At 62.1% G+C, this 27,906-nt stretch overlaps 3 protein-coding genes across 4 annotated transcripts; 2 read left to right on the top strand and 1 right to left on the bottom strand.

Moving 5' to 3' along the window:
* Positions 1-45: 45 nt before the first annotated feature.
* REX1BD (required for excision 1-B domain containing) lies at positions 46-3,129 on the top strand. Its single transcript, XM_088178975.1, has 7 exons — positions 46-66; positions 182-322; positions 475-615; positions 1,323-1,405; positions 1,845-2,049; positions 2,135-2,223; positions 2,595-3,129. Exons 1-7 carry the CDS (start codon positions 46-48, stop codon positions 2,665-2,667), a joined length of 753 nt encoding a protein of 250 aa, XP_088035101.1. The 3' UTR covers positions 2,668-3,129.
* A 692-nt stretch (positions 3,130-3,821) lies between these two features.
* CRLF1 (cytokine receptor like factor 1) lies at positions 3,822-11,347 on the bottom strand. 2 transcript variants are annotated; one of them, XM_088179149.1, is made up of 8 exons: positions 11,202-11,347; positions 6,641-6,919; positions 5,545-5,674; positions 5,073-5,242; positions 4,692-4,849; positions 4,446-4,614; positions 4,028-4,206; positions 3,822-3,882 (listed from the first exon to the last, which is right to left on the bottom strand). In XM_088179149.1, exons 1-8 carry the CDS (start codon positions 11,281-11,283, stop codon positions 3,859-3,861), a joined length of 1,191 nt encoding a protein of 396 aa, XP_088035275.1. In that variant the 5' UTR covers positions 11,284-11,347; the 3' UTR covers positions 3,822-3,858. The 2 variants fall into 2 exon arrangements, with proteins under 2 accessions (XP_088035275.1, XP_088035276.1); XM_088179150.1 differs by having other exon boundaries at positions 3,824-3,882; positions 4,024-4,206.
* A 4,196-nt stretch (positions 11,348-15,543) lies between these two features.
* TMEM59L (transmembrane protein 59 like) lies at positions 15,544-21,222 on the top strand. The gene is made up of 8 exons (XM_088179145.1): positions 15,544-15,708; positions 16,853-16,958; positions 17,166-17,263; positions 18,397-18,543; positions 18,633-18,738; positions 19,040-19,151; positions 19,272-19,389; positions 19,561-21,222. Exons 1-8 carry the CDS (start codon positions 15,544-15,546, stop codon positions 19,711-19,713), a joined length of 1,005 nt encoding a protein of 334 aa, XP_088035271.1. The 3' UTR covers positions 19,714-21,222.
* Positions 21,223-27,906: the final 6,684 nt, after the last annotated feature.

Raw genomic sequence — 27,906 nt, 5'->3', positions numbered from 1 at the left:
TTTTCAATAAATGGGGGCTGTGCTGGGTGAGGGAAACAGGGAGGGATGGAGGGGGTGGTGCTGGTGGTCAGTGCCTGCAGCAGTGTGTGCATGGACTGGGCCAGCACTGGGACCTGGCAAGGACTGGTTTGGCACCAGAACCATACACAACCTCTGCTGTTCATGCACTGGGACCCCCCAGGCACTGGGGCTGACTGTCACCTGGACCCCCTACCTGCCCCTGCTCATGCACTGGGAGCTCTGGCAGGGTCTGGACAGACACTGGGACCCCTGGCGCCGTGCACACAACAAAAGCGGGCACCGGGAGCCCTCCTGGCCACGCGTGCGTGGGACCCACTCAGTCCTGGGATCTCCCCGCTACGCTGCAAACTCACCGGGAGCCCCCGGCGCCGTGCCCAGGGACCAGCACCGGGACCCCCCCCGCCCCGTTCACGGAGCAGCCCGGAGACCCCACTGCACCCCCTACCCACCCAGCGGGACCCCCGGAGCGGGGACCCGGCACGGGGCACCGGCAGTGGCGGCGCTGCCGCTCGGTGCCTGCAGGTGGCGGCGGAACCGCGCTCCGCCCCGCGGGCCCCGGGCCTGCGCCGTGCGGCCGGGCCGGGCCGGGCCATGGTGAGCGGGACGGGAACGGGAACGGCCGCCGGGGGACGGGAAGGGCGTCCCGGGACCGAGCGGGTGGTCACGGAGTGTCCTGGGGCCGGGCCGGGGCGGGGCGGGGATGGGGGGGTCCCGGTGCTCGTCTGTGTTTTGTGCCGGGGGGATCCCGGTGCCGGTTCGTGGACACGTGGCCGGGGGGGTCCCGGTGCGTTTGTTGCGGGGTGAGGACATCCCGAGTCCGGGCCGGTCCGTGCACACGTGGACGGGGGTCCCGGTGCCCGTCAGGGTTGTGGGAGCATGGCCGGGATCCCGGTGCCGGTCCAGGCATACGAAGAGAGGGGTCCCGGTGCCCATCAGTATGGCGGGCACTTGTCCGGGGGTCCCGGTGTCAGTCCGGTTCGTGTATAAGTGGCCTGGGGTCCCGGTGGGTGGGCAGGGGGCTATGGGGGGGTCCCGGTGTCCGCCTGTGTTGTGTGCGCAAGGCCGGGGGCTCCCGGTACGTGGGTACCGGGATGGGCGGGTCCCGGTACCGGTGCTGGGCTCAGCTCAAGCACCGCGGCCAGAACCCACCTGGGACCCCCCAAGAACCGGTGCTGGACGAGGACGCGTTGCCCCAGCACTGGGGTGACCCCCCTGGGCGGCACCGGCTCTGCCCGGAGCCCGTTACCGGGTCACCGGTGCCACCGAGTCCCCCAGCGCCACCCTCCCCTTCTGTCCCGCAGACGGGCGAGACCGTGCGGGAGCTGCTGCAGCGGCTGCGGGCGCTGCAGAGCGAGCGGGTCGAGACTTACCGGCTCTTCGAGGAGTGAGTACCGGTACCGGGGCGGGCGGGACACGCGGCACCTCCCAACAGGGAAGCGGATCCCCCACCCCGTTTATTTTGCATCCTGTTGGGACGGGGCCGTGGGGGTGGCTGATGAGCTCCAGCTGGCAGCAGGGCTCTGCGCTGGACACCTGAATCCTATTTTAGTATCCAGCAGATGATGGACTTGCTGGGATGCAGGGTTAGGAGTGTAAAGGATGAAAAAAAAATCCAACCCCCCAAAAAAACTTTCCCTCCGAAAAAAGTGTTTTCTAACCCTGTTCCCTATGAAGCTGCCTGGTCATGCTGCCAAACCCAGGCAGGAACAGGCAGGAACACCCTCCTGGTACTGCCTGTGGCACATGCCAAAGGGGGCTCAGCTCTGGGCTGGGCACCCCAGGTGTGGTGACAGTGGCATTTCCCCCCGCTCACCTGTCCCCAGGGGCCACCAGGCATACCTGAGCAGTGCCCCCCACTATGACTTCCCCCGGTACCGGCAGCTGGTGCACGAGGTCACCGTGGCCTTCAGTGGCATCTCCCGGGAGGTGCTGGACATCGCCGGGCGCCTGCGGGACCAGCTCGGCCGCCCCGACCTGGCCCAGCACCTGGCCCGGCTCCAGGAGCGGGAGCAGGAGAAGCTGCAGCTGGTGGGTACGGGGCTGTAGGGGGGTCTCTGGGGCAGTGCTGGGGCTGTTTTGAGGGGGTCACAGCTCCCATGGTGTCCCCCCACAGACGGCGCAGCTGCAGCTGGCCCGGCAGCAGGCACAGGACCAGCCCGAGGTGGATGCCCATCAGCAGGAGGTGCAGGAGCTCAAGCACAAGTAGGTGGTGGCCTCGCTGTTGTCCCCTCTCATTTTGGGAAGGCAGCATCCCCTAGCCCAGGACCCCCACTGCCATCCCTATTTTGGGATGGCACCCCCTCCCCAGCCCGCAGAATCCTGGAGTGCCCTGAGTTGGAAGGGACGCGCACGGATCATGGAGTCCAGGCCAGGAGCCCCTTCCCTGTGTTTCCCCGCCCTCCCCCCGGCCCAGGGGGGCCCAGATGGTGCCTTCGGGGTCTGGCAGCGCTGCGTGGCCGCGTCCCCTCGGCCTCCCCGGGCTGAGTGTTTCATAAACAGCGCGGGGAAGGCGAGGCGGCCCACATAATACGCTCCATATGGGCTTTATTTATAGTTTCCATCCGCTCTCGTAGGCTAATTAAAACCATTGAGGCAATCAGCGAAATTCTCCAGGACCTTAAGTACGATTCGGAAGAAGTTGAGTGATGGGTGTCCCCGTGGGAACGGCTGGAGGGGCCGGGCTGGTGGAACGGGGGCCCCGCTCATCCCCCACCCGCTCCCAGTGCACCTTGGCAAGGTGGGCATTGTCCTCTGGGCCCCTTTTCTGGAGCACAGGCTGGAAGGGGTGGGGAAGCCTCCTCTGGGACAAGTGGGGTCCCCCGAAATCCCGAGTATCCCTCAGCAGAGGGGTCTGGCGTGGGGCTGGTTCCCCTCCCCGGCTGTGCCGGGGCTGTGCCAAAGGCAAACCCCACCCTGCAGTGCCAAGGGGCTGCCGTGCTTTGGCCCCCATCGAGGTGGGCACTGTCCCTGCTGCCAGCTGGAGTCCCGTGGGAGCAGTGCCCCCAAAACCACATCTTGGAGACCGGCTCTGCCCCCAGCCCCGCTGCAGCTCCGATGCTCCACAAGCACTTTTTCTTTGGTCACCCCAAATAAACCTGTCTCTACTGAGCTGGCCTGAGTGGTGTGATCTCAAGAGTTCATGTGGCCCCCGCTGCCCCAGTGCCACCCCCTCCACCTTGGCTGGGTCCCGTGGGAGCCCCGGGATGGGGTGACAGGGGCCACGGGCCCCATTTGGCTGCCCGCTGCATCCCCGTCCCCGCGCAGCACTGCCGCTCCGCTGACGCAGACCCCGGTGGGGTTTCAGAGGTTTATTGGCATTAAGCTTAAATCTGTTCCTAATTGACTGAAATGGAACCAAAATAAGGCTGGTTTGAATCAAAACTGGAGCAGGCACTGGGCAAACCCCAGCAGCCTCCAATCAGCCCGCGTGGCTCCCCGGGGACAGACCCCTTCCCGTGCGCTCGCACGTGGGATCCCGGCGAGAAAAGGGCCAAAATCGCTTCCCGGGGGGAACTGCGGCGAGGGTGGGGTCGCCCGGGAAGCCCCCGCCGCCCCTTTCATCCCACAGGCTGCTCCGGCTGGCGGAACAAAGCCCCCGTGCCCCTCCCGGCCGGGCAAGGCTGAGGGGTCCCCTCGTTGCCTCGTTCCACAGAGCCCCCGGGGCTGGGCCAGCCAGGCCCCCCAACCTCACCCCACCCCATCCCCCAGGGCTGCGGGGCCGCGCTGCGCCCCGGCCGCCTCCCAGCGCCCCCGCGGCGGGGCCGGGGCGGGCGCGGGCGGTCCCGGGTGGGCGCCGGGCGCCCCGTCCCATCCTGCCGGCGCTCGGTCCCCCGCGGGCTACAACTTATCGCCGGGAAGAACCTGCGGAGAGGAGCAGAGCCCCGCGTCGCCCCGGGGTCGGCGTCACCCCCCCAGCATCCCTGGGGTGGGGGGTTCACCCCTCGTCCCCCCCCCCCCCGTCCCCACCCAGCCGGTGGAGAAGAAGTGCGAAAGGCTCCTTACCTACCTGGTTGCGTGTTTTGTGCGATTTCTGCAGCCACACGCGCCACTGGTCGTAGAGTTTGATGCCGAGGTTGGAGCAGCCGTAGGCGTGTTTCTTCACCCACCCGAAAAACTGCTTCAGCTCCCGCCGCAGCGTCGTGTTCTGCTCCCCACCTTTGGGGTCGCAGCCCCCCGCCACTCGCTCTGCGGGGACAAAGGGGACGGTGTCGCATGGAGGGACTCGCCTCAACCCTGCCATCACCGCCGTGGCGTGAATAACGAGGGCCGAGAGGAACACGAGCAGGTTTTGGCTCCCAGCTGGGAAAGCCGAGCTCGGAATTGGCTCCTTTGCAAGAAATCCAGGTGCTGGGCATGGGGCGGGGAAGGGCCCCCCGCACGTCCCCGGTGTGCGGGGAGGGGAGCGCGGCACCGGCGGCACTCACCGCTGCGTGGGGTGGAGGCGGCCGTGGGGTTGCTCCAGTCACTCCAGATCCCGGCTTTCTTGGAGCCGTAGATGCTGAAGGGATTACAGCGCACCTGGACGAAGTAGACGGTGCCGGGGCGGAGGCCGGCCAGGCGACAGGAGGTCTGGTTGCCCACGTCATCCACCACCTGCGGAAGAAGGAGATGGGAGCACCTGGACCCTCGGCCACCCCGCCCTGTCCCCCGGCATGGCAGTGCCCACCCACCTTCCACTCGGAGCTGTCCTCTACCCGGTATTGGATCTGGTACTTGGCTTGGAAGAGGAAATCCTTGAGGGCCGGCGGGGAGCTCCAGCGCACGCTCAGCTGGTCCTCCAGGTCGCCCACCCTGCTGACGTGCACGTCCGACGGCGGGTCCGTGGTGACTGCGGGGACAGCGCAGGGCTGGCGGGGACAGCGGGGCAGCGCCGCGGGGCCGCGAGGGTTAAGGAGCCGCGGATGTAAAAGCGACTCGGAGCAAACAGCCTAATTCGATTAGGAGCAATTCTGCTCACATATCGCCCATTTCCTGCCGCCCCCCGCCCCCGCCCAGCGCCGCCCCTCCCCGCCAGGTCACCGGCACGGCGGTGACACCGTGGCGTGGCTCACCCACGTCGAGGATGTCCAGCATGACCACGTCGGACACGGCCACCCCCAGGCGGTTGGACGCCTCCACCCAGATCTCGTAGGGCGTGAACAGAGCCAGGTCCTTGGGGATGTGGCAGGAGTAGGTGCCGGCCGTGTGGTATTCCTGGCAGGTGTTGTCCTGGCCATACCACCTGCGGGCAGGTGATGGGTGAGGTACCAGCACTGCTCCCCCATTCCCTGGGATGCTCCCGTGGGTCGTTTTTTGGCCGTTCCACACCGCCAGAATTGGGGGACCGGCCCCGTGGTTCACCCAGCTCAACCAGGCCCGCTGCAGCTTCTCCTCACCCTCCCCAGCTCCGTGAGGAAACTCATCCCAGCAGCAACAGCCCCGAGCAGGGGCCAGCCAGGAGGCATCGAGCTGCCCGTTCCCTGTTCCCCGTTAAATCCCAGTCCAAAGTTTTTAACAATAACATGGAGTAAGGCGAGCACCCACCTGCGCTTGTACTTGAGGGTGTAGTTGGTGTGCAGGAAGGTCTCCCCTTCTGTCCCCGGCGCCCACTTGCAGGTCAGGTCTTTCATGTTTTTGGACCAGCAAGTGATGTTGACTGGTTTTTCTGGGGGTACTGGGAGAGACAAAAACCAAAAAACAAGAGGTTCCAGAGCTGGTTTTTTCCAGCCATGGAGACACAAACCCCAAATGCAAGCTGCATTCCCAGCTGAGCCTCTGTATTCCCAGGAATGCGTAGCGACCCAAAAAACAAACCCAGGCTGCATTCCCCGTTCCGATTCTGTATTCCTGGGATGTAGCATCGTCCTTAAAATAGCCCGAGATAAAATCTTACGATTATTGGTTCGGACAAGTGCATTTTAACCGAGGCTTTGCCGAAACGGCCTCTCAGCAGCGCGTGGGTTTGTGGTTCCACCAGAGCAGCTCCTGGCACGCCTTGGTGAGAACCAGGGCACTGATCCCCCCGAGGGGGTCCCCGGCTTCTCTCCCATGGGGGACGCACAGCCCGGTGCTGGCCAGACCCCGGTACAGAACGGCCGGACCCTGGCACAGAGTGTCCAGACCCTGACACCAGCTGGACCCTGGAACACAGTGGTCAAACCCTGGCACAGAGCAGCTGGACGTCAGCACAGAGTGGACCCAGCACACAGTGGCCAAACCTCAAAATTGAATGATCACACCCTGGCATCGAGTGGCTGGACCCTGGCACAGAGTGACCAGGCCCCAGCACAGTGACCAGAACCCAGCAGTGACCAGCAACCCTGGCAGAGAGTGACCACACCCCAATACAGAGTGACCAAACCCCGGCACAGAGTGACCAAACCCCAGCACAGAGTGACCAGACCCCAGCACAGAGTGACCAGACCCCAGCACAGAGTGACCAGACCCCAATACACAGTGACCAAACCCCGATACAGAGTGACCACACCCCGGCACAGAGTGACCAGACCCCGATACAGAGTGACCAGACCCCAGCACAGAGTGACCAGACCCCAGCACAGAGTGACCAGACCCCTGGCACAGTGACCAGACCCCAATACACAGTGACCACCCCCCGCTATGAACGGCAGCACCCACGTACATCCAACGTAAAGGCAGGAGCCGGCCAAGATGCCACCGTCTCTGCTGTGACACACCAGGTTGTCCCCCGACTGCTGCCTGGAGCCGTTGAGGCGAGCCAGGGCCACGCTGAGCGTGGAGGGGCCCAGGGCGGCGTAGGAGGCGGCCGGGAGGCGCCGCCCGTTCAGCGTCCAGTACAGGTCCTCGGCTTTCAGCGGAAAGTCCGGGCTGACCGTGCACGTGGCGACCAGCGAGGAGCCGATCAGCAGGGTGGGGTCTTGGGGGGAAATCACGGCGGGGTCTGCAGCCGGAGAGACAGAGAGCGGGGGAAAAAAATCAATTATGTACAGCTTAGAGCTGTCTAAGTCTGTCTTATGTCTATTTAAATATATTTTATATCTGTTTTACGTTGATTTTAACGCCTTTAAGTCTCTTCTGTAGTCATTTAAACACGTTTTATATCTATTTAAATACGTTGTTTTGCTATTTTACATCGATTTAAATCATCACGTCTATATCAATTGAAATAATCATTTATGTTTTATATTAATTTAAATACATTGTTTAGCTATTTTGCATCGATTTAAATCATCACAAGCCTATACTGATTTAAATCACACATCTATTTTATATAGATTGAAATCATCACATATCTATTTTCTATCAATCCAAACACACTGGTTTCTATTTTACGTCAATTTAAACAGACTGGTTTCTATTTTACATTGGTGTAAATGCGTTTCATATCTATTCTTTACTTCTACGCATTTTACATCCATTTAATGCCTAAAGACATTTTCTATCTTTTATATCTATTTAAATAGTTTTGTATCTATTCTATATCTCAGTACACACCTATTTTTATCTCTTTAAATACACCTTATACCTACTTTTATATCTACATATATTTTATATCTAGACATTTTAATATCTCTTTTTATATCTACGTCTATTTTAGAACTTAAAAAGTACTTTTTTGTATCTACTTTTCTTTTTTTTTTTTTTTTTTTTTGTCCCCAGGGGTGGGGCGGGGCTGGGTCGCGGCTTCGGAAGTTTTTCCGCGACAAAAGGATTTCAAAAAGGGAAAATTCGAGGGGATTTCCCCCCTCTTCCCTCCTTTTCCAAGGTCCGGCATTTCCCCCTGGACCGCTTCCCCGCCATGTGCTCCCAAATTTCCCAAATCCCATCGCTCTCCCCTCGCCATCCCGAGGTTTCTGCCGGCTGGGAGAGGGGAAATTCCCATCCCGGTTTATCCCGGGACCCCTCGGCCCCGCTCCGGGGTGTTCCGTGTCCGTCAAGCCCTTATCGGCTCCATCCGCACGCGCCGGGCTAATATCCCAAATTACCTCCCGGAAAGTGCCGCGACCTCCCCGCCCCTCCGACCTCCCGGCCCCGCTCGGCTTTCAGCGCCCGCCCGGCGTTCCCAAAATCCCCGTCACGCCGGGCAGATCCTAATTAGGGGTCCCCGCTGCCCGCTCCGCCTCCCTCCCTCCGCAATTAGCGCTCTGAGATCCTCGTTATGCCGGGGAGAATTAATTGGGAATTGCCGCCGCGTTTGGGGGATGCTGGGGGCGGGGAGGGGGTGACACAATCCAGCAGCCAAATATCCGTGGATCGGTGCCAGACACCCCAAAGTGCTCCGAGCATCCGTGGGTGGGTGCCAGGCACCCCGGGGTGCCCCCGGGCTGGTACGAGGCACCCCAAACATCCCCGGGACGGTGCTGGGTACCCCGGGACACCCCGAGCATCCACGGATGGCGATGGATCCGTCCCATCCCTCGGAACAAACCCTTCCCAAGGCCAGCCAGGCCTCTGGAAATCTCATCCCCCCTCTCTGCCAACCCCGCCACGAGCCGAGCCCGGAGCTGCTGCGGCTCTGCCGATAACAGAGCCAGCACTCCGAGCCCTGATTCTCCTCAATCTTAATCTAAACAGCCCCAGAAACTCACACGAGCTCCGTAAAACAGACACGTTTCCCATCCTCCGAGCAGGACCCTCTGGAGGAGCCAATTTTCTCTCTCTCTGTATTTTTTTTTTCCCTGCATTTTGGGTTTTTTTTCCCCTCCTCCAAGCAGGACCCTCTAGAGGGGCCAATTATATACATATATATATTATACTTTTTTTCCCCCTGGAATTATTTCCCTCCCCTCAGCGCGGCCGCAGCGCTGAACATGTGTTTTAAAAGGGAAAAGTGTGAAGTTTTCCGAAAGGAGAGGAAAGGGCCGGAGAGACGCAGGCGGGCTGTGGAATGTGCAAGTTGCAACGAAAATACCTGCTCGGGGGTTTTATGGCTTCTCTATTGCAAAAAAAAAAATGCTGATCAGGTGCTAAGTAATGCTATAAAGTAAAACCACATTTCCAAGGTGTCGGGAACGTTTATGCTTTTCTTCCGAAGGGCCGGATTTCATTTTAGTTTTATATCGGAGTTTTAAGAGGTTGGGAAAGAAAAGGGGGGAAGAGAAAAAAAAAAAAAAAAAAAAAGCTCCGATAAGTGTCAGAGATCACACAGTTAAAAAAGATTTATTGAGCTGTGCAGGGGGTTAAAGGAAAATAGAAATAATTGCCCTGAAGAACAAAAGGGAATTTGGGAAGCTCTGAATTCCACAGGAAAAATAAAATTAAATATATATGTGTAGTTAGAGCTCTTCTAAAACTCGAGCAGCGAGGTTTGCGGGCAGACACGGTACCCAAAAATCCTTTATCCCTCTTTTCTACTCTGCTCTCCAGCCTCTTTTTCTCTTTTCTCATCCCCGACTGGCATTTCTCGTGCCCATCCCTGGGCTCGAGGAGGGATTTATAAAAAGCCCAGGCATTCCAGCGCGGCCGAGCTGCACCGAGGGGAAACTTTCGCTCTCTAAAAGGAGATTTGGCTTCGCCTTCGCCAGCGCCGCACGTCGAGGGGCCGCGGGGCCAGCGCTGCCCCGGACCCCCGTGGGGAGGGGGAAAATGGGGGTCCAGGGGGGGATCTGGCTCTTTGGGAGGAGAAAAATTCGGGATCAGCCCCACCAAGGGTCCGGCTGTGGCCTCGTGTTGCTCCCAGCGGGATCAGCCACTCCAGGCACTGGGGTGGGCACCGGGGTGGCCACCGAGAGCCACCGGCACTGGCCGCTCTCGCTGACGGCCCCTAAAGGGATTTTTGGAGCGTTTCTTCTCCTCACCCTATTCCTCCAGCAATTCCTGCCCCAATGAACGCCCTGAGGGCTCCCCCGTTCAGGTTTGGGTCAGGGGTCCGCGGCGGTGGCCACGGGGAGGGGACGCGGGAGCCGCCGGGCGAGCGGTGCCGTTGGTGGCGGGTCCCGTTCGCGCGTCGGAGCGGAGAACATCCCGAGCCTCGAGAAATTCCCATCATAGGGAGGAAGCCAAACTTCCTGCTGCGGGGAGCGGGATCTCACCCTCCCCTGGCCCGGCCCGCGGGGGGGGCAGCGGGGCGGCGGCCGGGACGGGGGGTCCGTCGGGTTTGGGGCTCTGTGGGGACGGGGGGACCCCTCCTCCGTGTGTCCCCCCCCCCTCCCCATGGCCGGGGGGACCCCGATCCCCGCGGGGCTGGGGCCGCTCCACAGCTCAGCCCACAGGTGGCACCTCCCGAACCTGCCACCCCAAACTGGGCATCACTGCGGGGACCCCCAGGGGGATTTTTTTAATTTTTTTTTTTTTTGGAGGGGGTCGTCGTTCTCCGTAGGGCAGAGAGGGAGATCCCTTTTGTTCTGGGTGGGAAAAGGGGATTCATTGTTCTCTGGGACGGGGGGGCGGCTGCCCGGGGGGAAGGGGGGACCCCGTTGTTCTCGGCAGGGGGAGGGGGGGTCTCAGAGGCTCCGGGGGGGGCAGAGGGGGGCGGGGGCTCCCGGGGGTGCGAGGGGGTCGCGTGGGGAAGGGGTTCGCTATTGTTCTCCGGGCGGAGGCCGGGGGTTTCCATTGTCCTGGGTGGGGAATGGAGCCGCATTGTTCTGCGGGAGGGGGGGGCCGGACGGCGGGGAGGGGGGGACAAGGGGGGACCGGCCCTTCTCGGGGTCCCCCTTCTCCGTGGGGAGGGGGAGCACTCGCTGCTCCGAGGGGGGGGGGGGCTCTCCTCGCTTCTCTCGGGGATGGGGGGGCAGCACAAAAAAGGTTCCTCTATTGTTCTCTGCGGGGAAGGGGCGGGGGGGTCCCGGCTGGGCTGCGGGGACGGGGATGGGGGGTCCCGGCTGCCTGTCGGGAGCCGATGGGGGGTCCCGGCTGCCCTCCGCGGGGGGGTCTTCGTCCCCCTCCGCAGCAGGCGAAGCGCAGCCCCGAGGTGCGCCCGGCGGTGCCCCCGCCGCGCCCGGGACCGCTCCGCATCCCGGGACCGGGGGGGGGGGGGGACGCGACACACGGAGAGGACCGGGACAGCCCCGGGGGGCTCCGCATCCCGGCACCCGTGTTGGGAGGGGGGGCGGGACGGGACACGCGGAAAGGAGCGGGGGAGCCCCGGGGGGCTCCGCGTGCCGGCACCGGAGCCGGACCGGAGAGCCCCGGGGGGCTCCGCGCAGCGCCCGCGTGGCCCCGACGGGACCCCCGCCCGCCCCGCGCCCACCTTGCGGGAGCCGCCCGGTGCTGCCGGTACTCACAGGAGAGCGGATCGGCGCGGGGCAGGCGCGGGCACAGCAGGAGCAGCAGCGGCAGCATCGGGAGCAGCGGCGGCGGCGGCATGGCCTGCTCCGGTGCCCGTCGGTGCCCGGGGCGGCGGAGCGCACCGGCACGTCCGGGGAAGTCCCGAGCAAGTCTGAGCAACCCCCGGTTACCAAAGCCCCAACTGCCGCCCTGGCCCCGCCCCGGGACCGCCCCCGGGGGGGCAGAAAGCCACCGGCCCCGCCACCCCCCCCACGTCCCTCTCCGGTACCGGCCCCGGGACAAAACGCCGGGAGCGGCTCCGGGGCCGGCCCCCACTCGGTGCCCGCTGCCGCCGAGGGATGCTGGACCCCCCCAGCCCTCCCCGGGGCCGGTGTCCCGCTTCCCCCGACCCCCCCGGTAGGTGAGTAAGAGCCGCCCCGGGGCCGCCGGCCCACGGCTGAGTCACGCGCGGACCCTCCCGCGCCCCCGGGGCCGCTCTCGCCGCTGAACGAGCCCCCCCCGCCGCGGCTTCCCCACGCTCCGAGCGCCTTTAAGATCCAAACCCTTGTTATTACTTATTTTTGGGTTGAAAGCAGGAATATCATCCCATAAATCCCGATGTTTTCTATCGAATCCATCACCTCTGGGCTTTCCTCCTCAAAACCCCGAAGAAGTGGAAAAAACACCTCAAGTGGCTCCAAATCCCCCCAGACTGGGGCGGCGTTTGTCCCCAGGGGTGGTGGCACGTCCGGTTGTGCCACCAGCATCGGGACAAAGCGACTCACTTGGGCATCCCCCAGTGTCCCCACCTTGTGCCCCCGCCCGGGGTCTCGATGGCGCCGAGAGCTTTGCAGACCCCCAGACGGGTCACAGAACCCCGGGACAGCAAGTCCTGGTCGTGGCAAGGCCACTGTCCCCACGTGTGGCGTGTCCCCAGCTGTGAGGAGAGGGGACAGCATTTCCTGCCGGGAACGGAGCGTGGAGGGTGGCAGGGGACACCTGGGTGGCCCGGGGTGCCCCACGGACTCGGGGTGGGGGGAGCCGGGGGGTGACACTCCGAGGTGTTGGGCACCGGCAGGGATCGCAGAGATTAGAAAACACAATAAAAAACGAGAGGGGGAGGGAGCCCAAACAATGCCTTTTCCCATCGTCCTGTTTTTTGGAAGCTTCTGAACTGTTTTTGTTGAAATTTCCCAAAAATGTCAGGCTCCGGGAGCCACCCAGCCTGAGAAACTTCAGCCCCAGCGGCCGCAGTCTGGCCGAGTGAATCACGGCTGCCCTGGGGGCTGGGGCCGCCCGCGATCCCGACCCACCGCCCGCGTCCCCCCGGGAAGCCACCCGGGGACCGCAGCCAGCGCTGGGTGCTGCGGGAAAAGGAGAAATTCCCCCCGTGGAGCCGGAGCCGGGAGCAGCGGCCACCCCGGCTGCCCACCTGCACTGCCCAGACCCTTCCCCCATCTGTTTCCTCCATCCCGGGCCAGGCTCCTCAGCTTGCGCCCGGAATTTGTGGGATTTAGCGGAGCCAGGTACGGCTGGGATCCCCGGGAGGGGGTGACCCTCGCACTGGTGCTGGCAGAGGGGACACGGGTGGCTCTGGCAGAGCATCATCAGAAGGTGGCTTGAGGCTGTGCTTGGGGTACAGGGGAGGATGAGGGGGTGGCACCGAGAGGGGAGCGTCGGTCCCCACCGGGACGTGGCGTCACCCCAGCTGGCACAGGGACATTTGGGACATCCCAGCTGACAGCAGCACCTGCGGGATGGGGACAGGGTGAGGGGACAGAGCGGTTCCCAAGCCCGGGCTGTGCCAGGGTGGCGTCAGGACCCGTCCGGGAGCAGCCGGGGGTGACCGAGCCGCTCTGCCGCGCTCTGAGTCAGCGGCGGCCGCTCAGCGCTGCCCTTTGACTGTGACCTTTAAAGCCGCTCCCTCCGGCCCACGGAGCCGCCGCGCTCACAGGCACCGGCCCGCGGCAGGATCCATCCCGGACCCCCCCTCTGACCCCCGGCCCGGTTCTCGGCGTCAGCACCGGGGTCCCCCGAGGCCGCCGCGGTCCCGCTGCCCCCCCCCGGCGTGGCTCGGTTCCCAGGGCCTCTCTGCCCCGCTGCGGTGCAGGATCTGGCCATGGGGCCCAGCTCCCTGCCACGAACTCTCTGCTCTGCCCAGGCGGGATGTGACTCGCCCCAGATGGACGCGGGTGACCCTGGTGACACCCCCAAACCCGCTCTGAGCATCCTCGGTCCGGCTTCCCAGCGGCTGTCACCTCCCCGCCACCCTCTTTCACGTGTCACCAGGGCCCTGAATTAATCTAATTACTTGATTTCCCAGCCAGAGCTCACTCCATAAAATCCTTGGACGCAGACAGCATCTGGCTCAAGGGCCAGGGTGTAAAAAACAAACAAGAAAAAAAAAACAACCCAAACCCCGGGAAAAGCGGGAGGAGAGGCGCAAGCGGAGCTGCCTCGACTGCCTGCATCCTTTTAAAGTGACCTGGGGGAAAAATAAAGAGGCAAGAAATGCAAAGAATCCAGCAGGCAGAGTTTGCTTTCTATTCCTCTCAGTCACATTTCCACATCCATGGGTAATTTATAACCCACTTAACCCCTTCCCTGCCGCCCCCCCACCCTTTCCCTCCAGAGCATCCTCAGGGTGGCCGCACCTTCCCGCCTCTGTTTGCTTTGGGAAGCACAAACAGTCCCGTGACGGAATCTGAGGAGCTCTAGAGGAGGGGGAAAAAATGTCAAGAGGGTGCTTGAGCACGAGGGATGGGCTCTGCAGTGTTGGGACATGGAGCGAAGGGTCCCCTGCCCATGGAAGGGACCTTGGGGACACCCCAGGCAATGTGGGGAGAGCCTGAGGCTTCCCGAAAGGCTCCGGGATAAAAATGTAGGTCAGTAGTGATAAATGCGAAAGGCATCGAGTGTTTCTGGAGAGGGGAGGAGGGAAGGCAGCGAGCATTTGCCAGCTTGGATGTTTCTGCCTGGGAAAGGCTTTTTTTTTTTTTTTTTTTCCGTGGAAAGGTGAGCGGATGGAGCGCGGGCAGGTGCGGCGGCAGCGATGCCCACCGGAGGATCCCGGTGCCCCCGGGGGTCCGGGTCGGGCTCTGCCCGTGCCGCCGGTGGAAGCCCCACCTGCGGTGCCGTGATTTACGGTGACAGCCCCCAATCTACCCCATTTTCTCGGCCATTCGTCACCGGTGCCGGACCCGCGGCCGGGGCTGGCGGGGCTCCAGGAGGGGGAAGGGGAGAGCAGCGCCCTGGCAGCCCCGCCGGCCCGGCCGCAGCTCATTTTCTTGCCGGCCCTGCTTTGATTAATAAGATGAACAATCTGGCAGGGCGAGGAGAGGCCCCGCTCTCTGCTCCCGGGGGGTGGCACGGGCTGCCCCCCAGAGCACCCCCAACCCCTCTGTCCCTGCCCCAGGGCACGGAGCACCCCTCGGTCCTGAGCTGGGACAGGGAGACCCCCCCTCCTTCCCCGCGGCGGGGTCTTGCCATGTGTTCCCCATTAGGGCCGGAGGTTAGCGGAGCCCCCAGCCCCCCTCCTCCTCCTCCCCCCGGGCCCACTTTGGGGTGCTGCCATAAATAAGGGGAATGGGCAGGGCAGGGGTGAGGGGGGGCGTGGGGGGTGTCTTTGATGTCCTTTAAATCCTGGAAAATCACGGCTGTAAATCCGGGGTGTCAGGGAGAGCCCTGCATCGGCCGGGGGGCTCTGAGGAGTGAAGGTGAGGATGGGAGGGATGAAGGTGACTTGGGGAGTCCTCGAGGGTACAGTGGGGTCTAACACCGGCTGGGCACCCTGGCGACGAGGGTTGGTCCATGTGGGTGGCCCTGTCCCTCTGCGTGACACCGGTGCCAGTGTGACCCCTGTTCCCGCTCGTGCCCTCAGTCCCCCCGCTCTCCTCAGTCCTTCTGCCTCAGGGCGGCTCCCAGTCCTGCTGTGTCCCTGCACATCCCCCGGTCCCCCCGAACCCTTCTGATCCCCCACGGTCCCCCCGAGCCCCCATGAATCTCCTGGTTCCCACGTCCTCCTTGCATCCCCTGGTGTCCGTGCATCCCCTCATCCCCATGAATCCCTGGTCCTTGAACCCCCCAATTCTCCCGCATCCCGGGGTTCCCCTCATCCCCCTCTGCTCGAGCATCCCCCATCCTCCCGCACCCCTGTCTCATCATGCCCGCCCGGTGGTGCCGGTGCCGGTGCCGGTGCCGGTACCGGTGGATCTGCGGCAGGCTGCGGCGGCTCCCCCCGCCCCCGGCTCCCCCCGCCCGGCGCACGGCGCGTCACGGCGGGGCCGGCGGCGGCGGTGGCGGTGGCGGTGGGTGCGCTCTGCTCCGCTCCGCTCCGTTCCGTTCCGTTCCGCGCCCGCCATGGCGGCCCCGGCCCGCCGGCCCCGGGCCCTGCTCGCCCTCGGCCTGGCCCTTCTCGCCGCCGCCGCCGCCGTCGCCGCCACCGATCCCTTCTCGCCGCAGCTGGGAGACACCGGCGGGTGCCGCGGGCAGTGCGGCCGCAGCCTGCAGCGCCGGGCCGCCGCCGTGAGTTCGGGGCACCGGGGCCTCGGCGGCACCGGGGGCTGGGGGGGCACCGGGGGCATGGGGAGCATCAAGAGTATTGGGGGTACCAGGAGCATCGGGGGCACTGGGAGCACTGGGAGTACTGGGAAGCACCGGGGATATGGGGAGCATCAGGAGCATTGGGGTACTGGGAGTACTGGGAGGAATAAGGAGCATCAATAGCATTGGGGGTACCAGGAGCATTAGGGGCACTGGGAGTACTGGGAGTACTGGGGGTATTCGGGGCATGGAGACTGTCAGTAGGATTGGGGCTACCAGGAGCATCGGGGGCAGTGGGAGCACTGGGAGTACTGGGAGGCACCGGGGGCATGGGGAGCATCAATAACATTGATACCAGGAGCATTGGGGGTACTGGGAGCACTGGGAGGAACCAGGGGCTTGGGGAGCATCAGGAGCATTGGGGTCAGAGGGGTGCTGGGAGCATGGGGAGCACCAGTAACACCCGGTGCACTGGGAGTACCAGGAGCAGGGGGGGGCACCGGGGGGGACACTGGGGGCACTGGAGGGGACCGGGAGCACTGGAGCAACAGGGCCACTGGGAGCACTGGGGACACCCCTGACAGGAATCTCTGCCGTTGCACTGGGCCACCCCTCCCTGGGAACAACATGGGGGGCACCAGGCCACCCCCAAGCAGCTTTGGGGTGCCCCCAGTGAGGGCATCCCCGCTGGTTTGGGGTTCCCGCGGTGTGACTCTGAGCCCGCCCGTTCCCGGTGACCCCGGTGTAGGCTCTGTGTGCCCCCCACACCCTCTCAGTTTGTTCCCGGCCCCCCAAATCTGCACCCCTCCCCCAGAGCAGTGCACCCCCACCTCCTGCCAGCCCATGCCGGGGCCTGCCTGGTGCCAACAGAGATGGGGGGATCCTCCACGAGGATTCGGCCACCTTCAAATCCACCGTGGGGTGCACTCGGGGGGCTGCCGGACACCTCTCCCTCCTGTGGCATGGCCGGGTTTGGGGGTGCCAGCCCTCACCTCGGCCCCGGGCGGGGGCGGCACCGCCCGGTGCCCCCCAGCTGGGCTCGGGGGGCCGCGTGGGGGGTGTCCGACACAGCCACCGGGCTGAGCCCGGTGCCAGCTCCACGCTCTCCTCCTCCTCCTCGCCGCAGGATGCTGTTCTCAACGCCTGTTACCGGGGCTGCCGGCTGTTCTCCATCTGTCACTTCGTGGATGCGAGCGCCGAGCTCAACACGACCAGAGCCGAGTGCGAAGCAGGTGAGAGGAGCTGGTGGCCGAGTGTCCCCCGTGCCCCAAAAGCTGTCCCGGGGGGATCCCCACATCTCAGCAGGAGCAGCACGACCCCCGACACCCTCAGGAGCGTCCTGCCCGCTCAGATTGACCCGTCCCGGGTGTCAGTGGAGAGGGGGCCGGGGGTCCCGGGGGTTGAGCACCCCCCAAACCCTGACCCCTCCTCTCTCCCAGCCTGTGCTGAAGCCTACGGCAACGCAGAGGAGCAGTTTGGGTGCGTGACCGGGTGCCGCAAGCAGCTGCCCGAGGTGGAGGAGAGCAGGAAAGAGAAGGTGAAGGGAGATGGGGAAAACCTTCCTCCAACAGGAGCTCAGCACAGCCCCTCCCCTCCCTCGGCATGGGGGACACCCCACATGTGCAGCCCATCCATGGATCCATCCATCCATCCATGGATGTGCCAGGTTGATCCAAGCCACCACCGGCTGCTCTGTCACAAATATAAAAAGCAAATTAACTGGGCTGGGCTTGGCTTGGGCCAGGCAAGGAGACCACAGGGAATTCCCAGGGTGAGAGGATCTGATTTGGGATCCTGGCAGATTCCCCTAGTTTTGATTTGTTATCCTTCCCAGCAATTAGCAACGCTTTTCCCGCCTACATTTAATTAATTCAGCTTTTGCCCGATTAATTAAATTAGACTTTGGCCCAAGGAAGAGGCTTTTGGCTCCGTGCACGTGCAGGCAAAGATGAATCTGTGCCGTAAAAAGGGTGAAAAGCTCCTTTGAACAATCCTTCTTTGCTGGCCGGTTTTGAGACCTTCCCGGTGCCTGATCCCATTTCCCAGCCTCTCTCCAAGGCCAGGGATGAGCCTCTGGGAGTGACTGGGGGTGACAGGGAGGGCTCTCACCCCCTCCACCCACCCAAAGCATTTTTCCTCGGGTTCCCAGACGAGCAGGCAAAGCAGATTTAGCATAATAATTAGATACAGAATCTGACCTATTTATTTCCTGTTTGCTGGTTTGACCGTGCAAGGGGCTGTCGGAAAATGTTCGGAGCCAGTGGCAGGGAGCAGCCAAGCGGATTCCAGCAGGGATGCTTTAAAAATAACAAACTGCCGAGACGGCCAAGAATCCAGGGCACCGAGAGGCTGCCAGGAGAGGAACGCCCTCGGCATCGCGGCTGCTCCGCTCCCATTGTCCCCGCCACAGGAGGGTGATCCCGCCCCAAAGGGACGGTCCTGGCGCTGGGTGATGACCCCAGAGCTGGGTGGTCACCCCAGGGAGCACAGCTCCTCGTTTGGTGACCCTCTTGGGACTGGATCAGGTCCTGGCACATCCCAGGGGAGGAGCAGCTTGAGTCCAGACCTGAGCACTCGGCTCAACCTAGCCATGACCTCGGGGTGGGACGTGTCCTGCCGGGGTGGGTGACGAGGGGACAGCGGTGATGTGATGTCCCCGCTCCTTTGCAGAGCCTGGAGCTGCAAGCGCCGTCCTTTTCCGTGTTGGATTTGGTCTCCACCTTCTGCAACGACATCGTCAGCTCAGCCCAGAGCTTCATCTCCTCCACCTGGACCTTCTACCTGCAGGCAGATGATGGCAAAGTCGTGGTGTTTCAGGTGGGGGTGTCCCCAGGACGGTCTCTGTGGGTGCCCAGAGGGATGGGGACCCCGTTCCTCATCACCTTCCTCTTTCCCTGCCTCCCCAGTCCCAGCCTGAGATGGAGTATCCAGCACCCGAGGCACTGGAGATCCAGCCAGCACAGCCAGGATCGGGATTGGGATCCAGCCCTGGCATCCCCCAGCCCCACACAGGTTTGGGGGGGAGTTCGGGCTGCTGGGAGGGGACTGGGAGCCTCTGAGCCCTCCTGGCTCCCATCCGAGTTCTCCAGAGCTGAACAAATTTCCCTCTTCTCTGGTCTGATCAGCTTCCCACACCCCTACACCCGCTGGGGGGGCTCTGGATGGGGCCCTGCTGGGATCCTCTGTGCCCCCTTAGTGGGCAGAGGGTCCCGGGGGGAGAGGGGCACCCCCATCCCGTGCTGGCAAGGGGATGGGAGAGGGGAGGCTGTGCCCACATGGGTGCCCAGGTTCAGCATCGCCTCTGCCCTCCCAGGACCCCGGGCAAAGGGGGACAAGCCCCCCGTGAAGGAGCCACGGGGCAAAGCCAAGGCGCACCCCCCGGAACCCCCACAGCAGGAGCACGATTTCCTGGGCTGCATGTCCAAGTAGGTGCTCTGGGACGTGCTGGATGTGTCAGAGCAGATCCCCCCCAGCCCCAATTCCCAGCCCGTGCCCTGCCATAAACTCGTCCCCTCTCTTTGGCGGGGGGTGGTGGGGTGCTACAGGCGCTCGGGCCTTCCTCGCTGGATCCTGGCCGCCTGCCTCTTCCTCTCCATCATGGTGATGCTGTGGCTCAGCTGTGCCAGCCTGGTGACCGCCCCCGAGCAGCACGTCAAGACCCAGGTATGGGGTGAGCACAGCCCCCGGGGTGTCAGGGACAGCCGCTGTGACTGGCTGCGACATTGCTGCGCTCTGCTTGTGGTCCCCGGTCACCGTGTGGGCTCTGAGGTGCATCCACTGGAGGGATGAGGGGGTTCTGCACCCCCCGCACTGTTGTTTCTGCCTCTCTTCCAGCCTCTGAGCATCAACGGGGACAAGGAATACCTGGAGGACCTGGATGGCCCCGGCACCTTCCCCCTGCCGCCCGTCATCACTGTCACCCTGTGCCCCGCCGAGGACGCGGGGCCGCTGCCCCTCAAAGTCGACCTGGACAAGACCATCCTGTAGCGCTCCCACCCCTTCCCAGCACCTCCACCTCCCTCTCACCATCCCCATGGCATCGCCCCGACCCCGCTGCGCTGCCCCTCGGGCTGTGCCAGCTCCCAGAGGGGCATCTCTGGCTCCGGCCGGGTCCCGCTCTCCTCCCCAGGCACGGCCGCTCTGGGGAGGCTCCAGGAGCGGCTCTGGCTCCTCCAGGGATGTGCTGTGAGCTGGGATCCTGGCTCACAGAGCCCAGAGGGGAGCTGCCAGAGCGGGGAGGCCGGAGGGAGCCCGTCCCCGGAGCGGGACTCTCTGTCTCCTCCCGCCCGGAGCCGCCGGGGCCCCGCAGCCCTCCGGGCATGGGTCCAGCGCTGGGCAGGAGGGAGCCGGCTGCGGTGGGGGATGGAGAATGTCTGCAGCCTTCTGAGCTTTGGCTCGGCACATCCCCGGCCTCCCACCTTGGGCTGAGCCTCCGAGGCGCCGGCCCCGGCCCTGGGAACTCCCTTCCGCCGGCCGGAGCCGATTGCCTCGAGGAGCCGAAACGTGGCGAATGGATTTGGCGTTGGCAGCCGCAGACAGGAGCGGATCCCGCCGCTTCCGTGCCCACGCGAGCACCCAGCCAGCCCCTTCCCGGAGCTGCCGAGGGGCCCTGGGACGGCTCCTTCCCCTCCCTGCTCCGTGATGCCCTTTGGGGAGCTGGCCCCGGTGCCAACAAGTTGCTGGTGGCACCAAGCAAGGGATGATGAGGCGGCGTTTCCCTGACTTCAAGCTCGGACAGGAGGTGGGAGCTGCTGGGACGGCTCCATCCTGGGCTCGGCGTCCTGTAGGGATGGCTCCATCCTGGGCTGGGCATCCCTGCCCGATGCTGGGAGCAGCCTGCGGGGCTGTAGCTGACGGCAGGACCCGGTCTCGGTGTCCCTGGGCTCAAAGCTGGCCCTGGGACCACGCACGGCTCCCTTTGGCTCACCCTGGCACAGCCCCTGGGCATGGAGGTGTCTCTCCTCTCCCCATCTCCCCTCCATCCTCCACCACTCGATTTCAAGCGTCGTTTCGTGGTTTGATTTGCACCGGCATGTGGCTCCTCCAGCGCCCCACGGGGACACCCGTGTGCCGGGAGGATGCGGGTGCCACCACCCCCGCGTCACCTAACACGTCTGTACAGATTAACTTATTGCCCCCCACCCCCTCCCTGGGTTTTTGGGCTCTCTCCGTGTGCCGGCGGCTCCCGGGGGGCCGTGGCGTGGTGGGACGGGGGGGTCTCATCCCCGTCCCCACCGGTTTTGTGCTGCTCCGTGTCACTTCCACCCATCCAACATATCTGGGTTTGGGGAACCGGGTTGGGGGGAGGCGTGGGGAGGGTCTCGTGTCCGTTTTGGGGTCCAATTTTCGTTGTTGGTTTTGGGCCGCGTGGAGTCTGTGATGTTCCCCCGATTCCCGGGCAGGAGCTCCAGGGAAAGGACGGCCCTGGAGCCCTCCCGGCCTCACAAACCCAGCCTCGAGCTGGGAGGGGGAATAGAATAAAAGGTTTGTACCAGAGCTGGGCGAGTCGGTGGCTTCATGGGGGTCTCAGGATGGGAGCAGGTTTGATCCCCCCCAGATGAGGCCGGCAGGAGGGCACGGAGCTGTTCCCGTTCGGGAAACCGAGCCGGGATGAAAACTCTGGCAAAGCGGAGAGAAATCCCCGCTGGGCTGTTTGGCACGGACACGGAGCAAAGCTCCTCTCCGCTGCTGGGTTCTGAGATTCGGCATCGAGTGAGGGAGGAGATGGGGGGCAAGCACCCCAAAACATCCCCGGGAGAGCTGCGAGGAGGGGGAAACCAGGATGCAGCGTCAGGGAGGGCTCTGAGCACGTGGAGGGTTGGGAAAGGAGGGCTTTTCCCACTGGAAACAACTGGAAACTCGGCAGCATTTCGAGGAGGGAAAGTGTCACACAGCAGAGTCACACTCAGTGTCACACTCGGTGTCACACACCAATGTCACACTCAGTGTCACACTCAGTGTCACACTCAGTGTCACAGCTCCCTGGGCCGTGTGTTTGTCCTGGCGCTCCGCCCGTGCCCACGGCCCCGCCGAGCTCTGCCCGTGCCAGGCACGGCAGGACGGCTCACGCGAGGGGCTGGAGCCTCTCCGCAGTGTCTGCAGCACTTCAGTAGCCCAGCAGGGTCCCGAGCTCCGAGCCAGCCCCGCGGGGGCCCCGAGCGCCGCCTGCGCCGCCCTCTCGCCCCGGGATGCGGAGCCAGGGATGCGGAGGTGCCGGGGATGGATGCCGGGGCGCTTGGCAGGAGTCACGGCCAAAGAACGATCTCCAAAAGCCTGGTCTGCTCCCTGCCAGCAGGCTCTGCTGCTGGAGCACGTCCCCTGCCTGTCCCTCCATGGGGGGTGAGATGTCACCTCCTCACTGGTGCTCGCCATGGGGACAGGAGGGGTTTTCCCTAAATGGAGGGACAGGGATGGTGTTCCCAGCTCGCTGCCTGTGCAGGGGGATGCTCCGGGCAGCCTTGGCCGTGTGGGTGTCACAGCCACATTTCCCAGCCCACAGGGGGATGTGGAGGCTTGCATGGCATCCTCAGCTGTGCCTCGGGGTGGGCAGAGGGGTGGCAGGAGGAGACGGAGCCCAGCACGCAGCAGCTTTGGGGGTGAGCACAATTGGAGGGCAAGAACCCCCCCGGCCAGGAACAGGCCACTGAATGCCCCTCAGAGGGCAGGGACACCCCTCAGGGGCTTCTTTCTGCAGAATTTTCACAGGGGCTGGTGCTGGGGGAGGTGGGAAGGCCCCAGATCGGTGCAGACAGCTGGTAAACCCTGCCCAGGGTGGGCAGTGGCTCTGAGTGTGTCCCCTCCTGGGATGGGAGCCGGGCTGCAGACCGTGGACAAGCTCCTCGTCTTTAAACTGGAGTCAGATTCCTCACTGCTGGCTCGGGGTGCAGGAAACTGTGCCCAGGAGCAGGTGAGGAGGGACCCCACTCTAACAAGAAGGAGATGCATGAAATCTGCTGGTTCCACTCCCCCCAGCAGGCAGCCGGGGCTTTTTCCACCCGACGCCTTTTCCTTCTCGCTACCTCTTTTATTTTTTCACAGGGGAAGGAAAATTCGTGGTGTGTGGCCCCATGAGCCAGGGACAAACCAGGCTGTGGTGGAATCATCCCCCAGCCCATGGTGGTGGTGAGGGCATGGGGGCACCCTGAGCTCACGGTGGGGCACGTCCTTGGGGTGAGCATTTGTGTGCCCACATTCACATCCATGTGTCAATCATCATGTCCCCGTGTCCATCCTGATGTCCCCGTGTCCATCCTGATGTCCTCGTGTCCATCCTCACATCCTCATGCTCATCCTGACGCCCTTGTGTCCACATTCATCTTTATGTCCACATGTCCACACTCACCCTCGTGTCCACACGTCCAAACTCACCTCTGTGTGTCCACGTGTGCAGCCACAGCTCCATAATTAATCCCAGATGGGTCTGCAGCAAGAAGAAGCCTCAAAAAGTGGGAAAACTCCAGCAAGTTTTCCCCCTACACTTCCACCACAGACCCCTGTGGCATCTCTCCCCTTGGCTGTGGCTGGGTCTCCGTGCCAGCAGTGGGTGCTGAGGGTTGTGGGGGTCTCACCAGGGGCCAACAGCCCCCCTGGCTGCTCTTGGTGGCTGCTGTTGTCCCCTCCAGAAAATCTCAGCTGCTGGGAGCTGGCCTGGCTCCACCAGGCTCACACAATGCCTGGAGGAGCTGGGCCAGGCACGGATTTCCCTCCCCTCCTGCCATCTGCTCCCAACCGTGCCTTTGTCCCTGTTTCTCACCCCATTCCCCTCAGGAACACTTCTCCTGGAGCCCTGGGCCTGTTCTTCCAGGATGTCTCTGCTTGGGAAGAGCACTTGGGATGCCCCAGAGGGCAGAAATCCCAGGACTGGGTCAGCAGGGAGGAGAAGGACTCTGAGAAGTCCAGGTGCCAATCCCCCTTTTGATGATTTGGGACCGATTATCCCCTTCCCACTCTCATCCCAGGGAGATGCTGCAGGGCACCAAGAGGTCAGGGGAGGTTTCTTATTCCTGTCTTGTAGGAGGAAGGAGGTGACGATTCTCATTCTTCTGTGAGAATCCCCGGTCTGGGTGGAGCAGAGGGTTTGGAGCTGCAGGGCTCCTGGAGGTGATGGAGCAGAGCCTGGGCTCCTCTCTCAGCTAGGAAAGGAAATTTTCCAGCAGCTCCAGCTGCCTTTCCCTGCTCCTGCCAGCACGAAGCTGCGATCCTGAGTTCCTGACCAACACTCAGAGCTGTAAATTCACTTTTAACCCCAATGGAGGTAAATCCCCATCCAGGGATGGAGTGAGGATGAACTGGACAAGGGCTCAAAGCACCTTCCTGACCCCACGTGTGGAGCTGAGCCCTTTCCCTTACAAATTCTCCTTTGAGTGGTGCCTGGAGCCACCACAAAGCCCACGAGGCCTTCAAAGATGGAAACGCCATGGCGCTGCTGGAACTGGGCAGGGCAGCACCGTGCCAAGGAGGGGAAAACACATCCATGGGTTTCCTCTCCCCGTCCTCCTTCCTACGACCGACCCCACCGAGCCGGAGCCACGGGCGATTCAACAACAACAAAACCAAAGGAAAAACAATCTCCTGGTGCTAATGGGATTGGTTCTGTCCCTACCACGCACATTCCAGCCCGGCTCGAGGGAGCGCTCGGGGGGCGGGGGGGAAGGGGGGGGATAATGAAGCCAAATTATTCCTCTGTCTTCAAATGTCAGAGTTGAGCTCGGTGCCGCTGGCCGGGCCTGGCGCAGCTGCTGGGTCCTGGCAGTGCCGTGGGGAAGGGGAGCACCCCCGGAGCAGAGCCAGGGACAGGCATTTTCCATTCCCTGGCTTTCGTTGCTTCTTGGAATTACTCGTCGGGGCGGCGAGGGGCTTCGCTTGGCTGCGTGTGCACTCGTGTGTTCTCCTGCCAGGTGAGGAGAGCAGCCAAGCTGGGTGGGGGGAAGCTGGGGTTTGACTGGGTGGGTGGGGACCAGGCTCCCCGATGGGCTGGGGTGGTGCTGCAGCACCTGGTGCCCTCTGGAGACACCCCTGGTTTTGGGGGTTTTGAGGGATTGTGGCTTTGCCACGGTGCCAAACGGTTCTGGGAATGGCCAAGCTGAGTGGGAGCCAGCTCCTGAGGGAGTCAGGAGTGGAAGGAGACCAAAATTCCTGCAAGAAGGTGTTGATCCTTCCCCCAGGCCAGACCCCACGTGGTTCTGTGCTCCATGTCCTGCTCATTCCCAGCACAGGGCACAGCATTCCCACACTCTGTGTTTTATCCGTGCTGGACAAGGCAGAGCTGCTGCTCCACAGGGTGGGGGGCACAGCCTGGGGGTGGCACCGAAGGGGTGCTGCTCTGCCAGTGCTCCGTGCCAGAGCTGAGCTGGTTGTGTTGGATTGTCGCTGGAATTGGGGGATTTGGGATCTGCACCTCAGGATGGTGGGAGCCTATAGAGCTGATCCTGAGGGTATCCCACATCCCTGGGGGTCCCACATCCCTGGGGGGTCTCGTATCCCTGGGGGGTCCCACATCCCTGGGGGGTCTCATATCCCTGGGGGGTGTCATATCCCTGGGGGTCCCACATCCCTGGGGGTCCCACATCCCTGGGGGGTCTCATATCCCTGAGGGTCCCACATCCCTGGGGTCGGTGGCTGCTCTCCACCCTGGAATTCTCTGCCATAGGACCTGGCCGTGGCAGGGGAAGGAGAGGATGCTCCACCTCCACCAGCCTGCAGCAGATCCAACCCTGAGAGGAGCTCAGCTGGTCAGAGCCTTGTGATGAAATCACCAGAATTGTATGTTCAATCCCTGTGTGGGTCATTCCCACATTGGACTCGATGATTTTTGTGGGTCCCTTCCAACTCAGAATATTCTGTAATTCTATGAAACATCTCCAAGGGGAAATGCATCCAAAGGGGCAGGATAAAAGGAGAAAGGTTGGTCCATCCTCCTGGCACAGCAGACACACTCCAGCCTGTGCTCCCGACCTTCCCCGGGCTCAGGCTCCGGCCAGGATTACACAGGGATTAGAAGGGAGCAGAGGAACAGAAATCCAGAGGGAATAAAACCAGGGAGAAGCACTGGCACTGAGAAACCCCATCACACCCTCTGGGCAGGCAGAGATGGAGCTGGGAAATCACCAAGGGAGAGAAAGGGAGATCATCACAACCTCCTCCACAGCAAGGGAAAATAAAGCAGCCAAAAATGTAACAAGAATTGGGGAAAAAAACCCAAACCCTGTGCTGGGAAAAATCTAACAAAAATTGGAAAAAAAAAAAAATCCCCTGGATGCTGGTGCTGGGAGCTGTGAGGAATTCCTGCTCCTGAGCAGGATGAAATGAGGAGGTCTGAGGGAAAGGCAGAGCTGCCAGCTCATGATTTTGTCATTACTCTCCCAGTGCTGGCTGTGGATTTTAAAGCCCAGCTGTGGGAGCCGTGGGATTCACAAGAGCTTGGCTTGCAGCAAAAGGTACATGGAGAGACCTCATGTTTTGCAAGGGGAAAAACAAACCAAAAAAAAAAAAAAGGTGAAAATATGACTCCAATAGATCCCGAAGTCTTGAAGTCCGGATCAGAAAGAAGAATAACATAAATAGTTTAGGTTTATTCCTTTTTGATTTTTTTTTAACCCAGTCCAGTTAGAGTTGGGATTTTCCAGGCAGACCACTGCTCTCCACAGTAGGAATTCCAGGCCTGCCTGGATATACTGAGTGCACAGGATAAATATATTACAGTTGTGTGGGTTGCTCAGACTGCTGTGCTAACACTGGTCATAAAATTCACCTTAGATATAAGGCAGGCTGCTCAGGAAAGGGGGCTAAGTGCACTCAACAAATAATGAAGAGAAATAAAAATAAATATCAAATGGCCCATAAAATCAAACAATAATGGTAACTAAAAAGTTCCTGGATTTGCTGCCAGAGGTAAAATCCCATCAGCAATATGAAATAACAAGAAATACCCCCCTTGGTTCCTTCTCCACATGACACAAGTCAGCACGCCTGGTCACCAGAGTCGTTATGGAATACATCTTCCTTCCAGGGTCTTATAAATGCATTTTTTCCTGCTTTGAGAGACCTTCTGGGGTTCAATTTAACTGGGATCTGGGGAACATGTGAAAGGCATTTACAGTATCCAGCCCGGCCTTGCTTTTCCTGCAGGGGAAGCAGAGGTGTAACATTCACAGCTCCCATTGCTGCCCACCTGGGATGGAGACAATCCTGTCCCTTGGTGGGACAGAAATAGCTGCACTTCAAATATCAGGGTGGACCTAAAAATAACAGAGGGAAAGTTTGTTTTAAGTCTTTCACGGATCAGGGTGTCATGATCAGGTGAGGGAGCTGGGAAGGGGCTCAGGAGGAGAAAAGGAGGCTCGGGGGGGTCATTTGGGCTCTGCACAACTCCCAGACAGGAGGGGACAGCCGGGGAGGGTCGGGCTGTGCCCCCAGGGGACAGCAGGACAAGAGGGAACAGCCTCAGGCTGGGCCAGGGTGGATATTTGGGAAAATTCCCTCATGGAAAGGGTGGTCAGGAATTGGGAAAGGCTGCCCAGGGAGGTGTCCAAGGAATTCCTGGACACGGCACTCGGTGCTCTGGGATGGGGACAAGGTGGGGGATCAGCCACAGCTTGGACTCGATGCTCTTGGAGGTCTTTTCCAACTGAAACAACTCCGTGATTCCATAAAGTGACCCCCAGAGAAAGGGGAAGGTGTCAAATGAAGCCGAGCTGGACGTGAGACAACCACGAGGTGTTGGGAAGGAGGGGCAGGAGCCCCCCTAAAACACCAGAACAATGAAAAGAACATCCCTGGAGAGGGGGGAGAGCTGGGTGGGAGCTCCTGCAGCTCCGATTTCCACACGGGGCAGGGGAAGGAACACCAGGAGGGTCCATCCGTGACCTCTTCCCGTGCTGACATCTCCTCCTCCTTGCAGGTCGTGTCTAAAATAACAAAGCCCCGAGGTCCTGGCCGGGGTCTCGGTGTGCTGCAGCAACACAAATAGCAAATTAATAAGTACTGCTTCCCTTTCTCCCCAAGGTTTTGCGAGGCTTAATTAATGAATGTCTGTAAAACGCATTTGGAGCTGGGAATGAAATGTGCTGTGGAAATGCCAAATATTTTTAATGCTCCAGCAGATTTAGGAGGTTTAAATAAGAAAAATACACAGCTTTTCCTCTTCGAAACAGATTGCTCCCCTTGAAGCAAAGAGCTCCA

Source organism: Sturnus vulgaris, chromosome 26, assembly GCF_052056855.1.
Source record: "Sturnus vulgaris isolate bStuVul1 chromosome 26, bStuVul1.hap1, whole genome shotgun sequence".
NCBI lineage: Eukaryota > Metazoa > Chordata > Aves > Passeriformes > Sturnidae > Sturnus > Sturnus vulgaris.
The sequence above is the reverse complement of the archived record's forward strand: the minus strand, read 5'-3'. Positions and strand labels throughout refer to the sequence as shown.